This window comes from Polyodon spathula, chromosome 3 (assembly GCF_017654505.1).
Source record: "Polyodon spathula isolate WHYD16114869_AA chromosome 3, ASM1765450v1, whole genome shotgun sequence".
NCBI lineage: Eukaryota > Metazoa > Chordata > Actinopteri > Acipenseriformes > Polyodontidae > Polyodon > Polyodon spathula.
In genome coordinates, this window is record NC_054536.1 from 71,942,211 (window position 1) to 71,960,845 (window position 18,635).

General features: G+C 40.0%; 1 protein-coding gene across 5 annotated transcripts in view; it reads left to right on the top strand.

Annotated features, from left to right (window-relative positions):
* The window catches only part of LOC121313374 (pituitary adenylate cyclase-activating polypeptide type I receptor-like), a 94,139-nt gene that overhangs the window by 29,770 nt on the left and 45,734 nt on the right, over positions 1-18,635 (top strand). For all 5 annotated transcript variants that reach the window (XM_041245815.1, XM_041245817.1, XM_041245818.1 and 2 more), the window contains exon 3: positions 3,042-3,138. In XM_041245815.1, coding sequence (XP_041101749.1) covers positions 3,042-3,138 — 97 coding nt within the window. The remainder of the gene's footprint in view (positions 1-3,041; positions 3,139-18,635) is intronic.

The following is an 18,635-nucleotide window of genomic DNA, read 5'->3' on the forward strand; positions in this document are numbered from 1 at the left end:
TATTTTGTTTGCCATTTAGTCGATAGTTGATTCGCTTTCAAGTACGAAATACAACTATTACCTATTTGGTGTTTACCTCCTAAAGACCCGAAACCTGAATATTCTATAACAAAGCTGCTTGGCCGAGCCTGTAACGCAGTCATGGTCCGCCACCGAGGGCATACAATGACAGTGCTCACAAACTGCAATGCCATTTTTTAATTTATTTATGCTGTAATAGTTTAAAAAAGTACTACTGAATTACAATTGGTACATTGAAATTTAGTTCTGTTCGATATTTTATTTTAAAACACTTAAACTCAAAATCAATTCCTGTAAGGTGACATTAGTTTTATGTTGGGAAATATTTTTAAGAAAAATAAAAAACTGAAATATCTTGCTTGCATAAGTATTCAACCCCCACACATTAATATTTGGTAGAGCCACCTTTCACTGCAATAACAGCTTTAAGTCTTTTGGGGTAAGTATGCACCAGCTTTGCACACAGTGTCGGAGTGATTTTGACCCATTCTTCTTGACAGATTTGCTCCAGGTTGTTCAGGTTGGTTGGACGACGCTTGTGGACCACAATTTTCAAATAGTGCCACAGATTCTCAATGGGATTGAGATCAGGACTTTGACTGGGCCACTGTAGGACATTGACCTTTTTGTTCTTGAGCCACTCCAATGTTGCTTTGGCCTTGTGCTTGGGATCATTGTCCTGCTGAAAGGTGAATTTCCTCCCAAGCTTCAGTTTTTTAGCAGACTGAAGCTAGACTGAACCTGTATTTTGCTCCATCCATTCTTCCTTCAATTGTAACAAGATGCCCAGTCCCTGCTGATGAGAAGCATCCCCACAGCATGATGCTGCCACCACCATACTTCACTGTAGGGATGGTGTGTCTTGAGGCATGGGCGTGTTAGGTTTGCGCCACACATTGAGTTTTTAAGTTTTGGCCAAAAAGCTCTATCTTGGTCTCATCTGACCACAAAACCTTTTCCCACATCGTAGCCTGGTCACTCTCATGCTTTCTGGCAAACTCCAGACGTGCTTTCAGATGGTACTTTTTGAGTAACGGCTTCTTTCTTGCCACCCTCCTACCTTTCTTTTCTCCTTGTATTTTTCTGCAATTTCAAAAAGCGCAGGCTTGTCTGCAGTTTGTGTTACAGCACATGTGTAGTGAGAGCGGCTGCTGGGTTGAGCAGTGCTGGGTTGAGCAGTGCTGGGTTGAGCAGTGATGTGTAGGACCAAGAGGCTTCTTCGGTTGTGGTTGTTTGCAATCCGTCCCACAGCATCTTGATGCCAATTTGGTGACCAGTACCGCACCGTACTGACCCAGTGCTAAAGTCACCAAACTGGTACCGAAAATGATATCGCAAAGAAAGAAAAGGTAGCTGAGGGCCGGATCATTTCTTTTAGCTGCTTGCTTTTACACATATAAAATACTGTTCTCATTCACAAATACTAAGATTGTTGATGCACCATGTGAGGGTGAGAACCTCACTGTAATATTTCAAGCCTGTTATTGTTTTTATTATTGTTAATGTTATTCTACTGGTGATAGAGCAGTGGTTTATTATGTATCATGCATGTTGTTGAGCAAAGTGTATTTGATATATGGTGGTGTATTGCTGCATTTAGATTAGGGAGCTTCCCTTAATGAAGTTCCCGTAGCTATATATGTGAGACAAGGGTTTTGTTATAGCCGTATGTTCTGTAATCTTGTGAATGTCAGTCCTTGTATTTACAATCTGTTAGTGTGGAAGGTTGGTGGGCTGAGTCAAATGGTGGTGATGATGGACCGGCAAAAATACACTGGAGGCTTGTATATTTTTCCCCGCAGCAGGGTTTTTATTTATCTGGCCGTAGATGGCCACCGACCAATATTCCAATCAAAAATAGAACAAAAAAAGAAAAGAAATAAAAATAGTCAAAATAAATTCCCCCACCAGTACCAACGATGATAAAGGAGGAGGAGAAAATAAAAAGGTAAAACTAACAAAAGTCCCGCACACAGTAAAATATAAGTTATAATTATAGATAAATATTTCGCTGGCACTCCTGTGCTGGCCTCTAGGGGGCTCCCAGTCCTGGGTAGGGTTTAGTATTGAGGCCCCGGTCATTCTTCCGGGAAGTAAGCCGAAACGCCGTCTCCAGTCTCCGTAAATACAACACACTTTTTTACACACGTCAATAAATACAACAGCACGTCTCCTTTCGCTGTTACCCCCAGGACTGAGCACGCGAGCTCAGATCGTACCGTCCTTTAAATACTGTTCGACCCCACCCTTGGCCTCAGCCCTGGTCGCCGCTGTACCCAATCGGCATACATAGTAACTCTGACTGGGGTACGTGGCGCGGCAGCCACGGACTTCCGCGTTGGGATGGAGCGGGTGATCTTTCTGGAATTCCCGGACGGCTCGACCTTTGCCTTTCCACCGGTCTCGTCCCGTTTTGTGCAACGCCACCAGCGATCGGGAGGATCGACCACAGCTCCGACCCGTTGCACCCCCGTCACATTTAGTCATTTGCAATCTGAGTGAAGTATCCATTACGAAAATAAATATTCATAACTGTGAACACTAGCAAGTTCTAAATACCTCAGTGTTCTTGGGAGAATAATGTGATTGTGGGTGTGGGTAAGCTCAGACCGTCACCCCATTACACACCAAAATAGTCAATAATAATATAGTTTATTTTTAACTTATACCATAAAATTGCTGCCGTGCCGCATTGAAAAAATACTTATTAATGAGAAACATCAACTCAAATCAAGGATTACTGTATACCCCTGGTAGCTCTTCCATTCTGAGTGCAGGCTTAATATTTGTGGATGAGAACAGTATTTTATGTGTGTAAAAAAAAAAAAAAACACCACATTTTTGGCCTGCTTTTCAGTCACATATGTGAACATACAGAGGCATCTTAAACCGCAAATGTGAACGGGGTTGCAAACCTAAATATGCTCTGACCCAGTAGTGTGAACGGGGTCTAAGTCTCCAAAATTGGTTCATGTGACTAAATCCAATATACTACCCTTAATTCATGTATTTATTTGTAGGTGAGCACCATGCATTCTGATTGCATGATAAAAAGGGACCAAGAACTTTGCCTGGAGAAGATCCAACAGGAACATAACTTTGATGATCCTACCATAGGTAAGTTTTTGTATTTAACTGTCTATATTTTGTGGTCATGAGGCAGAGAGAGAGAGAGAGAGAGAGAGAGAGAGAGAGAGAGAGAGAGAGAGAGAGAGAGAGAGAGAATACTATGTATGGGTCATCTGTTCTTTTATTGTAAGTGTAGACTAAATACATTGTTATAATGTCCCTAGGGCTTGGACTGTGGCCAGAGCTACTTGGTTCATATTGTCTCTGTATAGTACAAGTTGTAGTCATAATACATTTTTATCATGTACCTGCACCTAAAAACAATAGCTGGGTAAACTAATTGGTCTGTTTGTCCAAGACCTTTAATAAACTGTTGATTGTATCTTGTTTTATTAATGTTTGCAAATGGTCCACCCCCACTATAACTGCTGGATTAGAAGCCCATCTGGAGCCCTTTGTAAATGGAAGTTTATCTCACAAAGCAGTAGCTTCTGTTTTTCTGCCTGTGCAATTAAATGTTACTCTCAAAAATAAAGGAACACTGTAGTAGAGTGGGTGGATTTGGAAAGTAATTTTCAGAAGTAGACTGCAGTGGAATATAAATAATGAATGTGGTTGGATGTGTGGGGTTTCATGAGTTAGTTTAGGAATTTGAACATGAATAGTAATAATAATAATAATAATAAATAATAATAATAATATATAATAATAATAATAATAATAATATATAATATTATATTAATATGTATTTATTTGTATAGCGCGCCTTTCATAGTGGACCACCATCACAAAGCGTTTTACAATAATAATAATAATAATAATAATAATAATAATGTATGTATTTATTTTATAGCGCGCCTTTCATAGTGGACCACCATCACAAAGCGTTTTACAATAATAATAATAATAATAATAATAATAATAATAATAATTTGCTATGGATTGCTAAAACATCTGTGTATCAGTATCACCCATCACCACAAATTTCTTTAATTATAACTAATCCCAAAAGCATGTGGTACAGTTCTTATTTTATATATTTTTTTTTTTTAGATGTTTAAAAAGGAATGACCATAGGGCATCTTGCAAAAGATACATATGACGTGATATTCATAAATTGTTATGCTGAGTTAACTGAAGGAAGAGACAGAGGTTTTGCTCTAGATAGAACAGTCATACTCTGGCTGAGGATATGGGCTGGTATGTTGGTCTGTGAAGTATACAAGTGCACATTCTGCCTCACAATGGAATTGAATCTGGCAACCATCTTCCCAACACCTGTGCATTGAATTTTGAGCCACTGGAGTTCAGCCCTCTGACTGGGTGTATTCAAGGACCTTATATTCTGGTACGTGCATTCTGATACTATAGCCACTTCTATTAGTGCTTACTGTATGTCACTTTAACAAGCAGACAGAATAAAAGGATGGCAGCAGCAGCAGCATTAGAAACTTCAAATGATGCCAACTTGAAGCACTATAGCCTATATTTTATCGGGACAAATTGTGTTAACCGTTATTGGAGTTTATCCAAGCCACCTGCTGTTCTTGGAAATATTTAAATGGAAACTGTATTGTCCACAGAGTTGGCAAAACTTTGATTTAGCTTCATTTGAAAGATTAAGAGACACGTGAGAGTATCCTTCTCATAGTGTCTTCAGTTGCAGAAAGGAAGAAAAGAAAACAGCAAATTGGCACAAACACACATATAGTCATGAGGTTGGCTGCTTATCATCAATTTTCATTGGCAGGCACCAATTGCTGCTGAACCAGTGACTACTCAGGTCGTTTCTGTGTTGAAAGGATTCACTCTGAAGTCATGCAAGTCTTGCCAGAGAAAGAAAAGAACAGAAGACCTCCTTCACACCATATGTCAATTGATAATCAGCTAAATTAACAAGTTGCCAATATGTGTTTGTTTGTTTCTATACCAATTTTATGTAATTCAAAGCTGAATATTTGCCTCAACAATGCCTTTTAAAAGCCTAATTTTCAGTAATGTGGATTTGAAGATGAAGCACAAATGAAATCTATATTAATTGACTCATACAAACATAAGAAAATTTGCATGCAATACAGGTAATCTACAAATTCAGCAGTGCATAAAAGTATTAATTATTAACTCTGGGTTGAATACATTTATGAGGCATTGATTTGCTGCCTTGTATCTAAGAAAATCACATACATTATAATATTTTTGTTGGTACAAACTTGTTTTGTTTTGCTTGTTCATTCATTTTTTACTGCCCCACTTTTCAGAGCCTTTACTCAAAGTACTATTTTCAAGTTTCTTTAACACAGCGGAATCACTTGCCCCACTGCCACCTTTGCTCCCATGCATTTCATTGTCACAGTGCACCTGCTGCTGAGGTTTAATATTAAATCTGAAACAGGGAGCAAAAGAGTCAGTTTAGCTCCAGTATTTAACTAGTTGATGGTGGTGTAAAATGAGGCGCAAGCTATGTTATCAATGTAAAGCACCTTGTTTTTATTTGTAAAGTATAAATCACTGCACATTTTAAAGCATGAATTTGTTTTTACCTTTTCTGAAATTAGCTACTACTACCATTTTAAATGATCATAGTACATAAAATAATGAATTTGTAACCTTTTTATATTTAAAAAAAAAAAAAAAACATCTGTAAAGTGCAAACAATTATCTTTGCAAACAATTATCTTTGCAAACAACATACAGTATGTGTGTTTGTACAGTTTGTGTACACTGTAGGATACAATACATTAATTGCTGTATGAATATATCAGAAAGTTTCAATTTTAAAAATTAATGACTTGCTGGTTTTACATTTTTTCATTGTGATAAACACCTTTAATTAGTTAATTATTAATTAAATGGACAATTGAGCGCCACCCCCTCTATATTCAATAATATTCAGTAAAATAAGTCATTCATATAACATATACGTATGGCAAACTGAATACAGTACAGAAATAATAATAATAATAATAATAATAATAATAATAATAATAATAATAATAATAATAATAATTCAGCATAAGAGTTGGTTCCAAATGCCCACGTTGTAAAGTTGTTCCAAATCGAACACCAGAAAATATGTAAATATAGTATTCACTTGGGTAATGTACCTTTTTTCTGCTTAAGGAAAGGAAATCTTTGTTCTAGTACACGTCCTCTGAATATTGGTGACTAAGCAGCAATACAGTAACCGCACCAGTAACAGCAAATTCTCTCCATTTTGAATGACAAGTTGTGGAAATCAAACAACTGAATGCAGACTGATTATTCAGCAAATCATAATAATAACACAGACCCTGTGCACTCTTCTCTAACAATGCCAGGAGGCTTTGAATAAACTGTGAACAAACAGTATGATCAACATTAACACATGTAGGCTACTAGATATTTTTAATCGCTAATACATGTTATGACCTAATGTTATATATTGAAGAGGTAGGTAGAAACAAATAGATCACAAAACATGTTCACCATTGTGTAAGAGTTGCCTGAACTGATATTTTTTGTTGTTGTTTGTATTACATTTTTATTTAGGGTATGCGACATTGTCCACCTCTGGTAATATAAAGCTTGATACAGTACACTGTCCCGAAATTAATGATCTAAAAAAAAATAATACAGAAACATACAGAGGAACTAAATGTTTTTATTGTAAAGGACTCAAAATTAATTATTTTAACTGAGATAATGCTGCCTGGAGGCTACCAGACCACACATGGCATTTTCAGTAAACCTCATCACTCATGGAATATTGAGGGTAACATTTTCCATTAGCAACTAAAACTAGTGCTGCATAAAAACAGAGGCAAACTTTCAATGTTAAGTTTAACGCAGCCATTTTCTAATAGCAATAGAACCCTTACAGAAAATAGGAGGCACTTTTTTACACAGAGAATTGTGAGAGTCTGCAGCCAATTCCCCAGTAATATTGTTGAATCTGACACCCTGGGATCCTTCAAGAAGCTGCTTGATGAGAGTCTGGGATCAATAAGCTACTAACAACCAAACGAGCAAGATGGGCTGAATGGCCTCCTCTCATTGTAAACTTTCTTATGTTCTTATAAGAAGACATTACCCTCTGGTAAGACCATTCCCATTATGTTATATGCCCTTGCCTGTGACTCAGGGCATTTAACTGCACGAGGCTGGCCATACCAGATGGAAAAGCCATCTTATGAGAGTTATTTTGCTTAAATAAGTTAAATGACAAACATTTCGACTAGATATTGTTTTCAGTGTCTTCAAATATTGCAATGGTTTAAGGTATACTATTTTGGAGTGTGGACTCCACTCCTAATAAGTGTGAATCATAATAGTCACAATAAGAGGAGTAGCTGCAAACCTTTTTTGTAAACATGCAAATTTACATATGTAAAAAATCTGTAAAATTAGATTCAAGCTGGTTGTACTGAAGACTTCTGTGTAATCCCCCACAAGCTGTGACCCAGTATATGGGTTCCATTTCATACAGTATCTGTTAGTATATAGACCTGCAGACCAGCAATCTTGTCTGTTTTCTCATGGCAAAAAAATGGCTTATTTCACAGTCTAAAAATAGGTATTTCAAGATATTTCAAGATTAAACATAATATGTAATAAAACAAGAAAACATTGTGATTTCACATTCAAAATTGACAGTTTCTTTGAGTTATTATACAACAAATGTTCCTAAATATTTAAATGCTTACCTATAAAGCAGTATATTTTAAATTGTAGAATGTTACATTTTTTAAGACATGTAAATTATCAAACAAAATAAAAAACATAAATTCATTTAAAAATAACACATGCAATGTCCCCTTCTTGTGCTGGACTGAACATTCTTTAGCAGAAATATTTTCAATCTTTCAAGATTTGTTTGTCTGTGGTGAAATGTAATGCAGTATTTTCTTTGTCTGTTGCACTTATTCGATTCTTACAGTTTGGCAGCACCCAAAAAAAAACAAACAAACAAAAAAAAAAAACATATGAAGACAAAGCTGTGTCGTTTGTTTCTTTTTTTATTGTTTTGTGTAACATCTGCAATAATTAAACCAGGTCTACCTATCTTGGGACACTCATTAAATTGAATGTGACAGTGTAAAATCTAAGGTGTGAAAATCTGGAGCATGTGTGAAGCATCCCTCCCGGCTTGAAATCTTGGAAAATTGCAAGAAGGGTCTGTTTCTATATTCAAACTGCCACCTTGCGACTCGGAATTGTATTGCAGTATTTTTTATTTTTTTTTCCTCTGTGATGAGCTGCCCGTGGTTCTGAAATGTAACTGAAATACATACATTTCTTTATTTCCTGATTTCAATTTCACCATGTTTAACCATGTTTCTTGTCACACAACCTGTTAACAGACACACACATGCATGTACAGTGCCTATAAAAAGTCTACACCCATTTGAAGTTTTTTTTACATTTTGTTGTGTCAGTGCCTCTGAGTTTCATGCATTTAAATGAGGATTTTTTTTCCACTTATCTACACACCGTACTTCACACTGTTAAGGGGAAAAAAGTTGTTATGGAGAAAAAAATTATATATTAAAAATACAAAATTGAAAGATCATAATTAAATAATTCTCCACCCCCTCTGAGTTAATACTTGGTGGGAGTACCTTTGTCAGCAATTACAGCTGTGAGTCTGTTGGGATAGGTCTCTACCAACTTTGCAAAAACTGTTCAAGCTCTGTCAAGTTCCTTGGGGAGCGTTGATGAACAGCAATCTTAAAGTCATGCCACAAATTTTTGATTGGATTTAGGTCGGGGCTCTGACTCGGCCACTCAAGGACATTTACCTTTTTGTTCCTTACCCACTCCAGTATAGCTTTGGCTGTGTGCTTTGGGTCATTGTCATGCAGAAAGGTGAACTTCTGTCCCAGTTTCAGCTTTCTTGCAGAGGGCAGCAGATTTTCCTCAATAGCATCTCTGTAGTTTGCTACATTCATTTTCCCTTTTATCCTGACAAGTACCCCAGATCCTGCTGATGAGAAATAACCCCATAACATGATGCTGCCACCACCATGCTTCACAGTAGAGATGGTGTTCATTGGGTGATGTGTTGTGTTGGGTTTGCGCCAAACATAACACTTTGCATTTAGGCCAAAAAGTTCCTTTTTAGTTTCGTTAGAGCGCAAAACTTTTTTTCCACATGTCTACAGAATCTCCCGAGTGTTTTTTTTTTTTTTTTTTTTTTTTTTTCATACTTTAAACGGAATGGGCGTTTAAAGGTGGGCTTTCTTGAGTAATGGCTTCCATCTTGCCACCCTACCATACAGGCCAGATTTGTGGAGTGCTTGGCATATTGTTGTCACATTCACACTTTGACCAGTCTTGGCCATAAAAGCCTGTAGCTCTTGCAAAGTTGCCATTGGCCTCTTGGTAGCCTCTCTGATCAGTGTCCTTCTTGCTCAGTCATCCAGTTTGGAGGGACGGTCTGATCTGGCAGGGTCTTAGTGGTGCCATACATCTTCACTTCTTAATAATCATCTTGACCATGTTCCAAGGGATATTCAAGGCCTTTGATATTTTTTTCATACCCATCCCCTGATCTGTGCCCTTCAACAACTTTGTCCCGGAGTTCTTTTAAAAGCGCCTTGGTGCTCATGGTTGAGTCTGTGCTTTGAAATGCACTACCCAGTACAGGGAACCTACAGGAACTGCTGCGTTTATCCTGAAATCATGTGAATCACTAAAATTTAACACAGGTGGAGGCCATATATTAGGGGTGCACTGATAATCGGTAGACTGTCAGCAAGGCACTGATACAAAGAAAAAATCACAATCAATTATCGGCAGTTTTTGCTGATAATGTGCACTGATATTCATGCTGGAATTTCTTCCAGCACAGAATTTAATGTTTGGTTTAGCGCGTTTACTAACTAATTTGACTTGTAGTACTGTGTAGCGTACGATCAACCTGCAGTAAATATGTCTCAAAAGTGTAGTGTTTTGAATTTTTAAAAAAGATATCTGAAGACATGAATAGAATAGCTGAGTTGGGTGCAGCAGAACACACTTGATGCTACATTAAATCCAGCGATGAACTGAGAGTTGAATATTATTCTGATGTTTTTTTTTTTTCTTTTAGGTCCAATCCTAAATAACATTGATGGTTATTATTTATTATTATTATTATTATTATTATTATTATTATTATTATTATTATTATTATTATTATTATTATTTATTATTCCACAATGTACTTCAAAATGGGCTTTTGTAATTTTTGAAGTAGAAATTTATTTATTACCCACTTACTGCTGCCAAAATCCCCAAGCCTCAACCTTCCTATTCTTAATTCAGTCAGGAAGGCAAGCACAGTGTGTTTACAACATTGACTGGATAATGTTTTATTCAAATAAGTAACCTCCAGGCCCAACATAATTAAGAATATGTGACAGTCTCCCAGGATCTCTTAAACTAATTGGAATTGCTTAGTGAAAATGAAATTAAATCTGACAGTCCCCCATTATGGCAGCTGAGACTAACCTGGCCTGTCACTGTTTTACTTCAGCCATTGCCCCCCGCCCCCCATGGAGACACTGAGGTATCAGAGCTACAGAAAAACATTATTTAAAAACATGATGAAATATAAATGAAAATGGTGGCCAATTCTAGTCCTTCCTATTATCTGCAGACCTGTATTTAGCTTGGAGATGAAACACAGCTGGATTCCTAACCTCGCTCATCCATTGTATCATTTGCATGCTCTCTAGATAGGATGAGAAACAGGAATTTTAAGTATAGATTATTATTTGCCAGGAGCCTCAAAATGTGTTTCTTTTACACTAATGAATGCAATGATAGGGTGCACATGTATATGGGTGTTGTTTCGGTTATAGTGCAGCTCCCATACACTCCATCCCTACCGAGGAACATCTCACATTACCACAGGATCATCTCTATCTGAGGATTCTGCATGTTCTCTGTCAGTCACCATACGCCACGACTTTCAACCTGATTTTTCACATGTTGGATTTCAAGGTTGATTATCATAAAAACATATTTTAAAATAGCTGCAATAAATGATACAGTGCTTCTCCCCAGATTTTCATGCCAATAGTCATAGCCGTGCAGGTATGGTGTCATATTCTCCCAGATTGAAACACTTGCTAGCCAATGAAAATGTTCCTTCTTTTTATTACCATTTGATAAGTAGGGCTTCTGATTTCCGTTTTTAACCGATACAAAACAATAAAACACCCCTTTAAATTGGCAGAGATGGGGTTAACTTCCCCTACCTGCCTGGGTTTATTATGTTCAGGTGGCTGGGGTTGATTAGTTGATTAGGTTGATTAACGATCAATCAGCGCCCAGCCACCTGATATAAAAGGAGGCCTCTGCTTCTCATTTGGGGAGAGGGAGCTGAGGAAGCAGGTTGGTTTTTTTTTGGTTGTTTGGAGAGCTTGAATCCAGTGAAGGCATTGCCCAGCCTGGAGTTGTTATTTTTGTAAATTTTGCTTTTTGTCTTTCTTTGTGTTTAAATTGTTTTGTTTTGGCCCTTGTGCCCTTTCATTTTGTGTTTATTTATAATAAAATAGTTATTTTTTTGAACTGCAGTCTGTCTCTGGGCCTCTATCCACTTGCCAGCCTGCCACATTTGGTGTCAGAAGTGGGATAGCGCCACCTAGAGGCTCAGAGCAGTATTTTTGTTTTGTTTTGTGGAATTTTAGGGATTTTTTAAAAAAAAAAAAAAAAAAAAAAAAAAAAAAAAAAAAAAAAAAATGGGAAAGAGCAGACAGCGACAAAAGCAGCAGCAGCTGAAGAAATGTAAGCTGCTGCAGCCACCGCTGGAGGACCCGGCCAGCCTCTTCCCCTGGTGTTCCTGGTGTGGGAAGGAGGACCATCGTTGGCGGTCCTGCCCAGACGTGCCACCGGCAAACTGGTGTGGCCGGTGTGAGGAGGACGGCCACAACTGGGCAGGATGCCCCTACAACCAGGCCCAGGAAGAGGTGCCGTGTTCACCCCGGGCATCAGGGGCCACCCCACTACCTCCAGCACCACCACCTTCACAGGAGATCTGGGACTGGTTGATGCACCCTGAGGCAGACCTCGTCCACGATCTCCCCATAGTTATCAACACGCTGTGGCGTCGAGATGGGGAGAGGTGGGAACAGTGGGAGGAACAGCACCACCCGGCCTCCTTCCCAGAGGTTGCCCTCATGGTGGTTAATTACCTGGCTGTAGACATGGGAGATGCCCCGGTCACTCCAATAAAGAGGGGTGAGCCGCCTTCCCGAGAGCCAGAGAGGGGTGAGCCGCCTTCCCGAGAGCCAGAGAGGGGTGAGGAGCTGCCGTCGCTCCCAGAGCCAGAGAGGGGTGAGGAGCTGCCGTCGTCCCCAGAGCCAGAGAGGGGTGAGGAGCTGCCGTCGTCCCAGAGCCAGAGAGGGAGGAGGAGCTGCCGTCGTCCCCAGAGCCAGAGAGGGGGGAGGAGCTGCCGTCGCTCCCAGAGCCAGAGAGGGGTGAGGAGCTGCCGTCGCTCCCAGAGCCAGAGAGGGGTGAGGAGCTGCCGTCGCTCCCAGAGCCAGAGAGGGGTGAGGAGCTGCCGTCGTCCCCAGAGCCAGAGAGGGGTGAGGAGCTGCCGTCGTCCCCAGAGCCAGAGAGGGGTGAGGAGCTGCCGTCGTCCCCAGAGCCAGAGAGGGGTGAGGATCTGCCGTCGTCCCCAGAGCCAGAGAGGGGTGAGGAGCTGCCGTCGTCCCCAGAGCCAGAGAGGGGTGAGGAGCTGCCGTCGCTCCCAGAGCCAGAGAGGGGTGAGGAGCTGCCGTCGCTCCCAGAGCCAGAGAGGGAGGAGGATCTGCCGTCGCTCCCAGAGCCAGAGAGGGAGGAGGATCTGCCGTCGCTCCCAGAGCCAGAGAGGGAGGAGGAGCCTCCGTCACTCCCAGAGCCAGAGAGGAGTGAGGAGCCGCCGTCGCTCCCAGAGCCAGAGAGGGGTGAGGAGCCTCCGTCGCTCCCAGAGCCAGAGAGGGAGGAGGATCTGCCGTCGTCCCCAGAGCCAGAGAGGGGTGAGGAGCCACCGCCGCTCTCAGAGCCCGAGAGGGAGGAGCCGCCGCCGCCGCTCTCAGAGCCCGAGAGGGAGGAGCTGCCGCCGCCGCTCTCAGAGCCCGAGAGGGAGGAGCCCCCGTCGCCGCTCTCAGAGCCCGAGAGGGAGGAGCCACCGCCGCCGCTCTCAGAGCCCGAGAGGGAGGAGCTACCACCGCCGCTCTCAGAGCCCGAGAGGGAGGAGCCGCCGCCGCTCTCAGAGCCCGAGAGGGAGGGGCCGCCTCCGCCACCAGAGGGAGCCGGGCCGCAGTCGCCGCCTCCGCCACCAGAGGGAGCCGGGCCGCAGTCGCCGCCTCCGCCACCAGAGGGAGCCGGGCCGCAGCCGCCGCCACCAGAGGGAGCCGGGCCGCAGTCGCCGCCTCCGCCACCAGAGGGAGCCGGGCCGCCGTCGCCATGCTACCTTGGAGATTCGGGGCCCCCTCAACCAAAGAAGGCTTGGGGGCTCCGACATCAACCCCGCCCACCACCACCCACCATAACAGCCCACCCAAGGGACATAATTGGACTCTTGGCGGGGGGGGGGGGGGGGGGGGGGGGGGGGAGTTGGCCGATTGCGGCCGGTGTACGTTGTACATGGGGGGAGGTGTGTGGCAGAGCAAAGCTCTGCCCTTTAAATTGGCAGAGATGGGGTTAACTTCCCCTACCTGCCTGGGTTTATTATGTTCAGGTGGCTGGGGTTGATTAGTTGATTAGGTTGATTAACGATCAATCAGCGCCCAGCCACCTGATATAAAAGGAGGCCTCTGCTTCTCATTTGGGGAGAGGGAGCTGAGGAAGCAGGTTGTTTTTTTTTTTGGTTGTTTGGAGAGCTTGAATCCAGTGAAGGCATTGCCCAGCCTGGAAATTGTTATTTTTGTAAATTTTGCTTTTTGTCTTTCTTTGTGTTTAAATTGTTTTGTTTTGGCCCTTGTGCCCTTTCATTTTGTGTTTATTTATAATAAAATAGTTATTTTTTTGAACTGCAGTCTGTCTCTGGGCCTCTATCCACTCGCCAGCCTGCCACAACCCCTGATACAGAAAAAAGAAAAAATGAAATAGTTGTTTTGGAAATGGTTACTCAATTCATGTCGACTTCACCCCTTTCCCATAAAAAAAATAAATAAATACTACAAGAAACAAAAACAACTAGTGCAACCGGGCAATGTCCCGAACAATTTCAAATAATATATAAAAAGTGAAAGCCCCAGAAAAATAAATAAATAAATAAATAAATAAATAAAACGATTTACATAAAACTAGAAAATAGCTAAAAATAAGCACCAAAAAATGAAATTAATAAAAATCCAAAAAACAGAAGCCCTAATTGATAATACAAAAATTAACTTCTATGACAAACATTTGGACTAGATACCTATCTTCATAAGGTTGATTTTCAAAAGTGCTTAAATTACTAGCCAAATAACATACAGTCTGACCTTAAACTGTACTTTTCAGGGAATAATTTTAACAATTGTAAATATAGTAACTATTTACTAATTATAGCCTACTGTTTATGTTGAGCAGTATTATTATATTTCTCAGTATTATATATTTATTAAATGTGGTTGTACATGAAAAAAAAAAAAACAACTTGATACCATGATCCTGGAACTACAATGGTAGCAGTAGTCATTTCATACCTTCAGGTTTATAAAATACATTGTACATTAGTTGTTTTGGAAAATCGAAGCAGCTTAGGCTTTGTTAGGCTCAGAATCTGTTGTTATCAGGTCTGACCTGGAGTTAAAATAAATCTGATAAAAGACCTATGCATTAAAAACAATATTAAGAATTTCTCATTTTAAATAGATTTCTGAAATGTACATTTTCAACTATATGTTAGTAACGGATTGTGGCAGAGTGTCCCGCCCCTTTATGTTTATAAGTGTTTTATGTTGTATGTAGTGTGTTAATGTTGGTGTTTATGTATAAAATACACTGGATATAAATATGGGTTACGAGCACAAGTGTTTAAAATGTATATTTGTATTTAGGCACGAGGATTGCACAGCACTTCACATCCAGGTAAAATAATGTGAGCATGGGGAATTGCACTTTTATTAATTCATGTGCAGTTGTATAAAAGCTGCATGTTTTCATGCACTCTGGGTTGTGTGTTCGTGAGTGGAGAACGGGAGAGAGAAGGAGATACTATATTAACAATTGCTATTTCGTGCTGGAAGCATCCAGCACGGTACTTGTTGGGTTCGCCCATGTCCTTTTTGTTTGTCTGTTTGTTTGGCCAATGCACCCTTTGTTTTGTGTGTTTCGTTTAAATCTTTTTGTTTGTGATTTATTATTACTTACAATAAAACTCTGGACGCCACAGCGTCACAAACTCACCGCCATTCATCAGTGTTTGGAGTCTATTTCTGGTCTGACGTCACCCCTGCAAAGCCATCCTGTTCACACGGATGCAGATTGGAAATCAATCTTTTACAGAACAGATTAGGGCACTGAAAATACAGGCAAAATGAACATTTGAACATACATAAAATGAAAATGCATACTTGTATAGGTAAATCATGGGAGAAATTTTGATAATCCTTTTGACAACAGCCCTTATGTCTACAATGGGTTTATGTTTACATTGTCATAGATTGTGATACGTTTATTTAATTATTACAACAAATATCACCTTTTGACAGTTTTGTTTTGTGGCATATCCTTATTCGTTAAGAACTTTGATTGAATAGCAATGTGGCTCATTTGTTAGTTGTTACCAGATGTAACCAACCAGAGGATACAATGAAAAAGATCTAAACCTTTGATGTTAAGGATTTTACATTGTTAGCCTTTCTGTAAAACAGCCAACAATGCCACTCCTTTTATATCATACACTGAAAAATAATAACAGTTAGGGTATTAGTCAGGTAACCATTTCTTTTTTTAACTTTAAATCCAGTTTTCATAATTCACATACATGTCTTCACCCCAAACAAAGCAGAAAGCTTAGCACACTGGAATAATGTTCTGTACTGTATACATTTCCTGATGAATGTTTTGTCGCAATGTTTTAGGTAGAATTCAGTCAGCGGTGGAATTATTTACCTTCTGTTTGCTATTCTATTCATGGCAAGAGAAAAGCTGACATCCTATCTGCAATGACTGAACTAGTCCTTGAGAAGAACACACACTACTTGATCTGAATAGCAATGACAAAGAATTCTTCACCAGTGCTATATACTCCCCGCGGCACAAGAGGACAAGTCAAGCAACGACACTGTCATTGTAACTGCTTTTTAGAGGCACAGGTATCCAAGCTAAACATTACCTTCATGGGGAGAAATATGAAAACTTTTTATGCCAGTCAGCTAGCTATCAAAGTAGTCTTTGAAATGCCATGATAGTTTAATAATGGAGCAGTGAATGCTTTAGTGGATTTCAGCTTCTATCCATTACAGACAGCTCAGTGGTCTTTCTTGTTTTCTTTATGCTGATTATTGGGTTTGTTGCATTCAGTGTTCTTATCTGGCCTTTTCTCCAGCTAACGGACATTGCTTCAGCTGTTCCTGATTCAATAACCAAAAGATCAACTCGTCTGAATGCCACTGGCCCTTTCTGTTCGCTGCTGTACTTTGCTTACTTGCACATCTGCAGTAGCACAACATAACACTGTAGACTTCAGAAAGATCTAAAGTATGCAGAATTGTAGTAAGTTAAGGTTTTATAATATCTATGAGCAGTGTAGTAAATACTGCTTAGCCACTTCAGTAAGACCTGTATCTAATAATGCCTTGACACAACGTGGCGTAGACGTCACAGTATACTGGAATATGTCTTGAGGGATGTTACCTCTTCAGTCTACTATATGTCAGACTTGACAAGCCTCTCTATCTGTCATTTCTGTCTGTCTGTCACTGTTTGTGGCCACAGCTGTGTCTCTGGTTGACAGCTTTCCCTTTGTTTTGCCTCGTTTGAATGCAGTTATATCTTTGAATTTCCCCGTTTCTTCTTGACTGTTTCCGATTGTGCAGCTAATGGAGGTTTATAGTGCTGCACGGATCATACAATCAACCTAATTTGTGTCTCTAATTCAGGGCAATGTCAAATCCAATTGTGTAGACAGGTCTTATCAAAGTGACCAGGCTGTGTAGATCACCACAATCATTTTCAAGAAAGGATTTCTAGACAGACTCCTGGTTGAATCTAAGCTTAGCAGACAGGACTAACAACAATCTAATAGGATGACAACAGGTCATTTCAATAAATTTTAATATCTGTGCCTGGAGCACAACAGGCATCACACAGTATAACCTACTGTATTATCTATTCTCATCAGGGATATTAATAGCTAAACAACGAGGTCTGTTGCACCTTTACAATATGAACTCTGAAGATGCCTACAGTGCTTAAAAATATAAATAATCAGCTTATAATAGAGACTTGGTTCTTACTGCAGAATGTAAATGATGTCAAAATGAATGATTAATATTTTATTAAAACCATAAGATTGCATTTGCTGTGGATAAATCACCATTTTTTATCTATTTGTTACCAAATGTTTTTTTTTTTTTTTTTTTTATTTTTTTTTTTAATACTCCTCAAAGCCCAATAGATTAAATAAACTTTTTCCTATTTGGAGTGAGAAATTAAAAACACAAGGCTGAACAAATTACTGATGTTTCATGAGGCCATATTGGAGAAGGATATGAAAATATTAGATGTGGTATTTATGGAGAAAAGTCATATAAGCATCTAGTTTGAAATAGTGGCTGGGATTGACTTTCTAGGTTTGATCATATCTCCCTGGATCTCCATGAGTCATACCCCTGAGCCATAGCATTAGTCTATTTGGTCTTCTCTGAACTCCTTTTTGCAGTGTGGAGACCAAAACTTAACAAAAGTCTATGTTTCGTCTCATCAGTGCATTTATACAACCTCATCATAACCCTTGATTTATACTCTACACCTTTTATGACAGTATATAACCAAGCATTATGTTAGCTTTTTAAATTGCCTCCTCATATTGCCTGGGTACTGACAATGATTAGTCCAATACAAGATCAGTGTTTTTTGTTTTTTTTGCCATAACATGCTGGTTTTAGCTCAGTACCCTTGATTTTGGTATTCGTATCCTATACTTTTATGGCCGGCATGCAACACTTTAGAGTTGATGCTTTGTCTCTTTAAGTATGGTGTAAATGCTGATACTTCAGAAACTGTAAATAACAGCAGATGCTGCAACAACAGTCTCTTTCATGTCCTGACTGCAGCACATGGGCACTGCTAAATAAAATAATCTGGGGTACAGCCTTGAAGCTCTTCTTAATTGGTCTTGACCATGCAGTTGCTGTCACTGCCAGATGTTTAATTACAATAGATCAGATGGTAAATTGTAAATCATCAGCAGAACACTTCAGTGGGAGCATAGGGGAAATTAAGTGTAATATGAATTGCTATTTTGTATATAATCAGAAGGTGCCGATTTACCACCAAATTAACCTTGAATCAATACTGCCCTCTGTTGTGCAGAAGTGGGAGTGACTGATAGTATTCATGTTAACTTTTGTGAATTTCAGGGGTTGTGAACCAGGGCTTTTCTG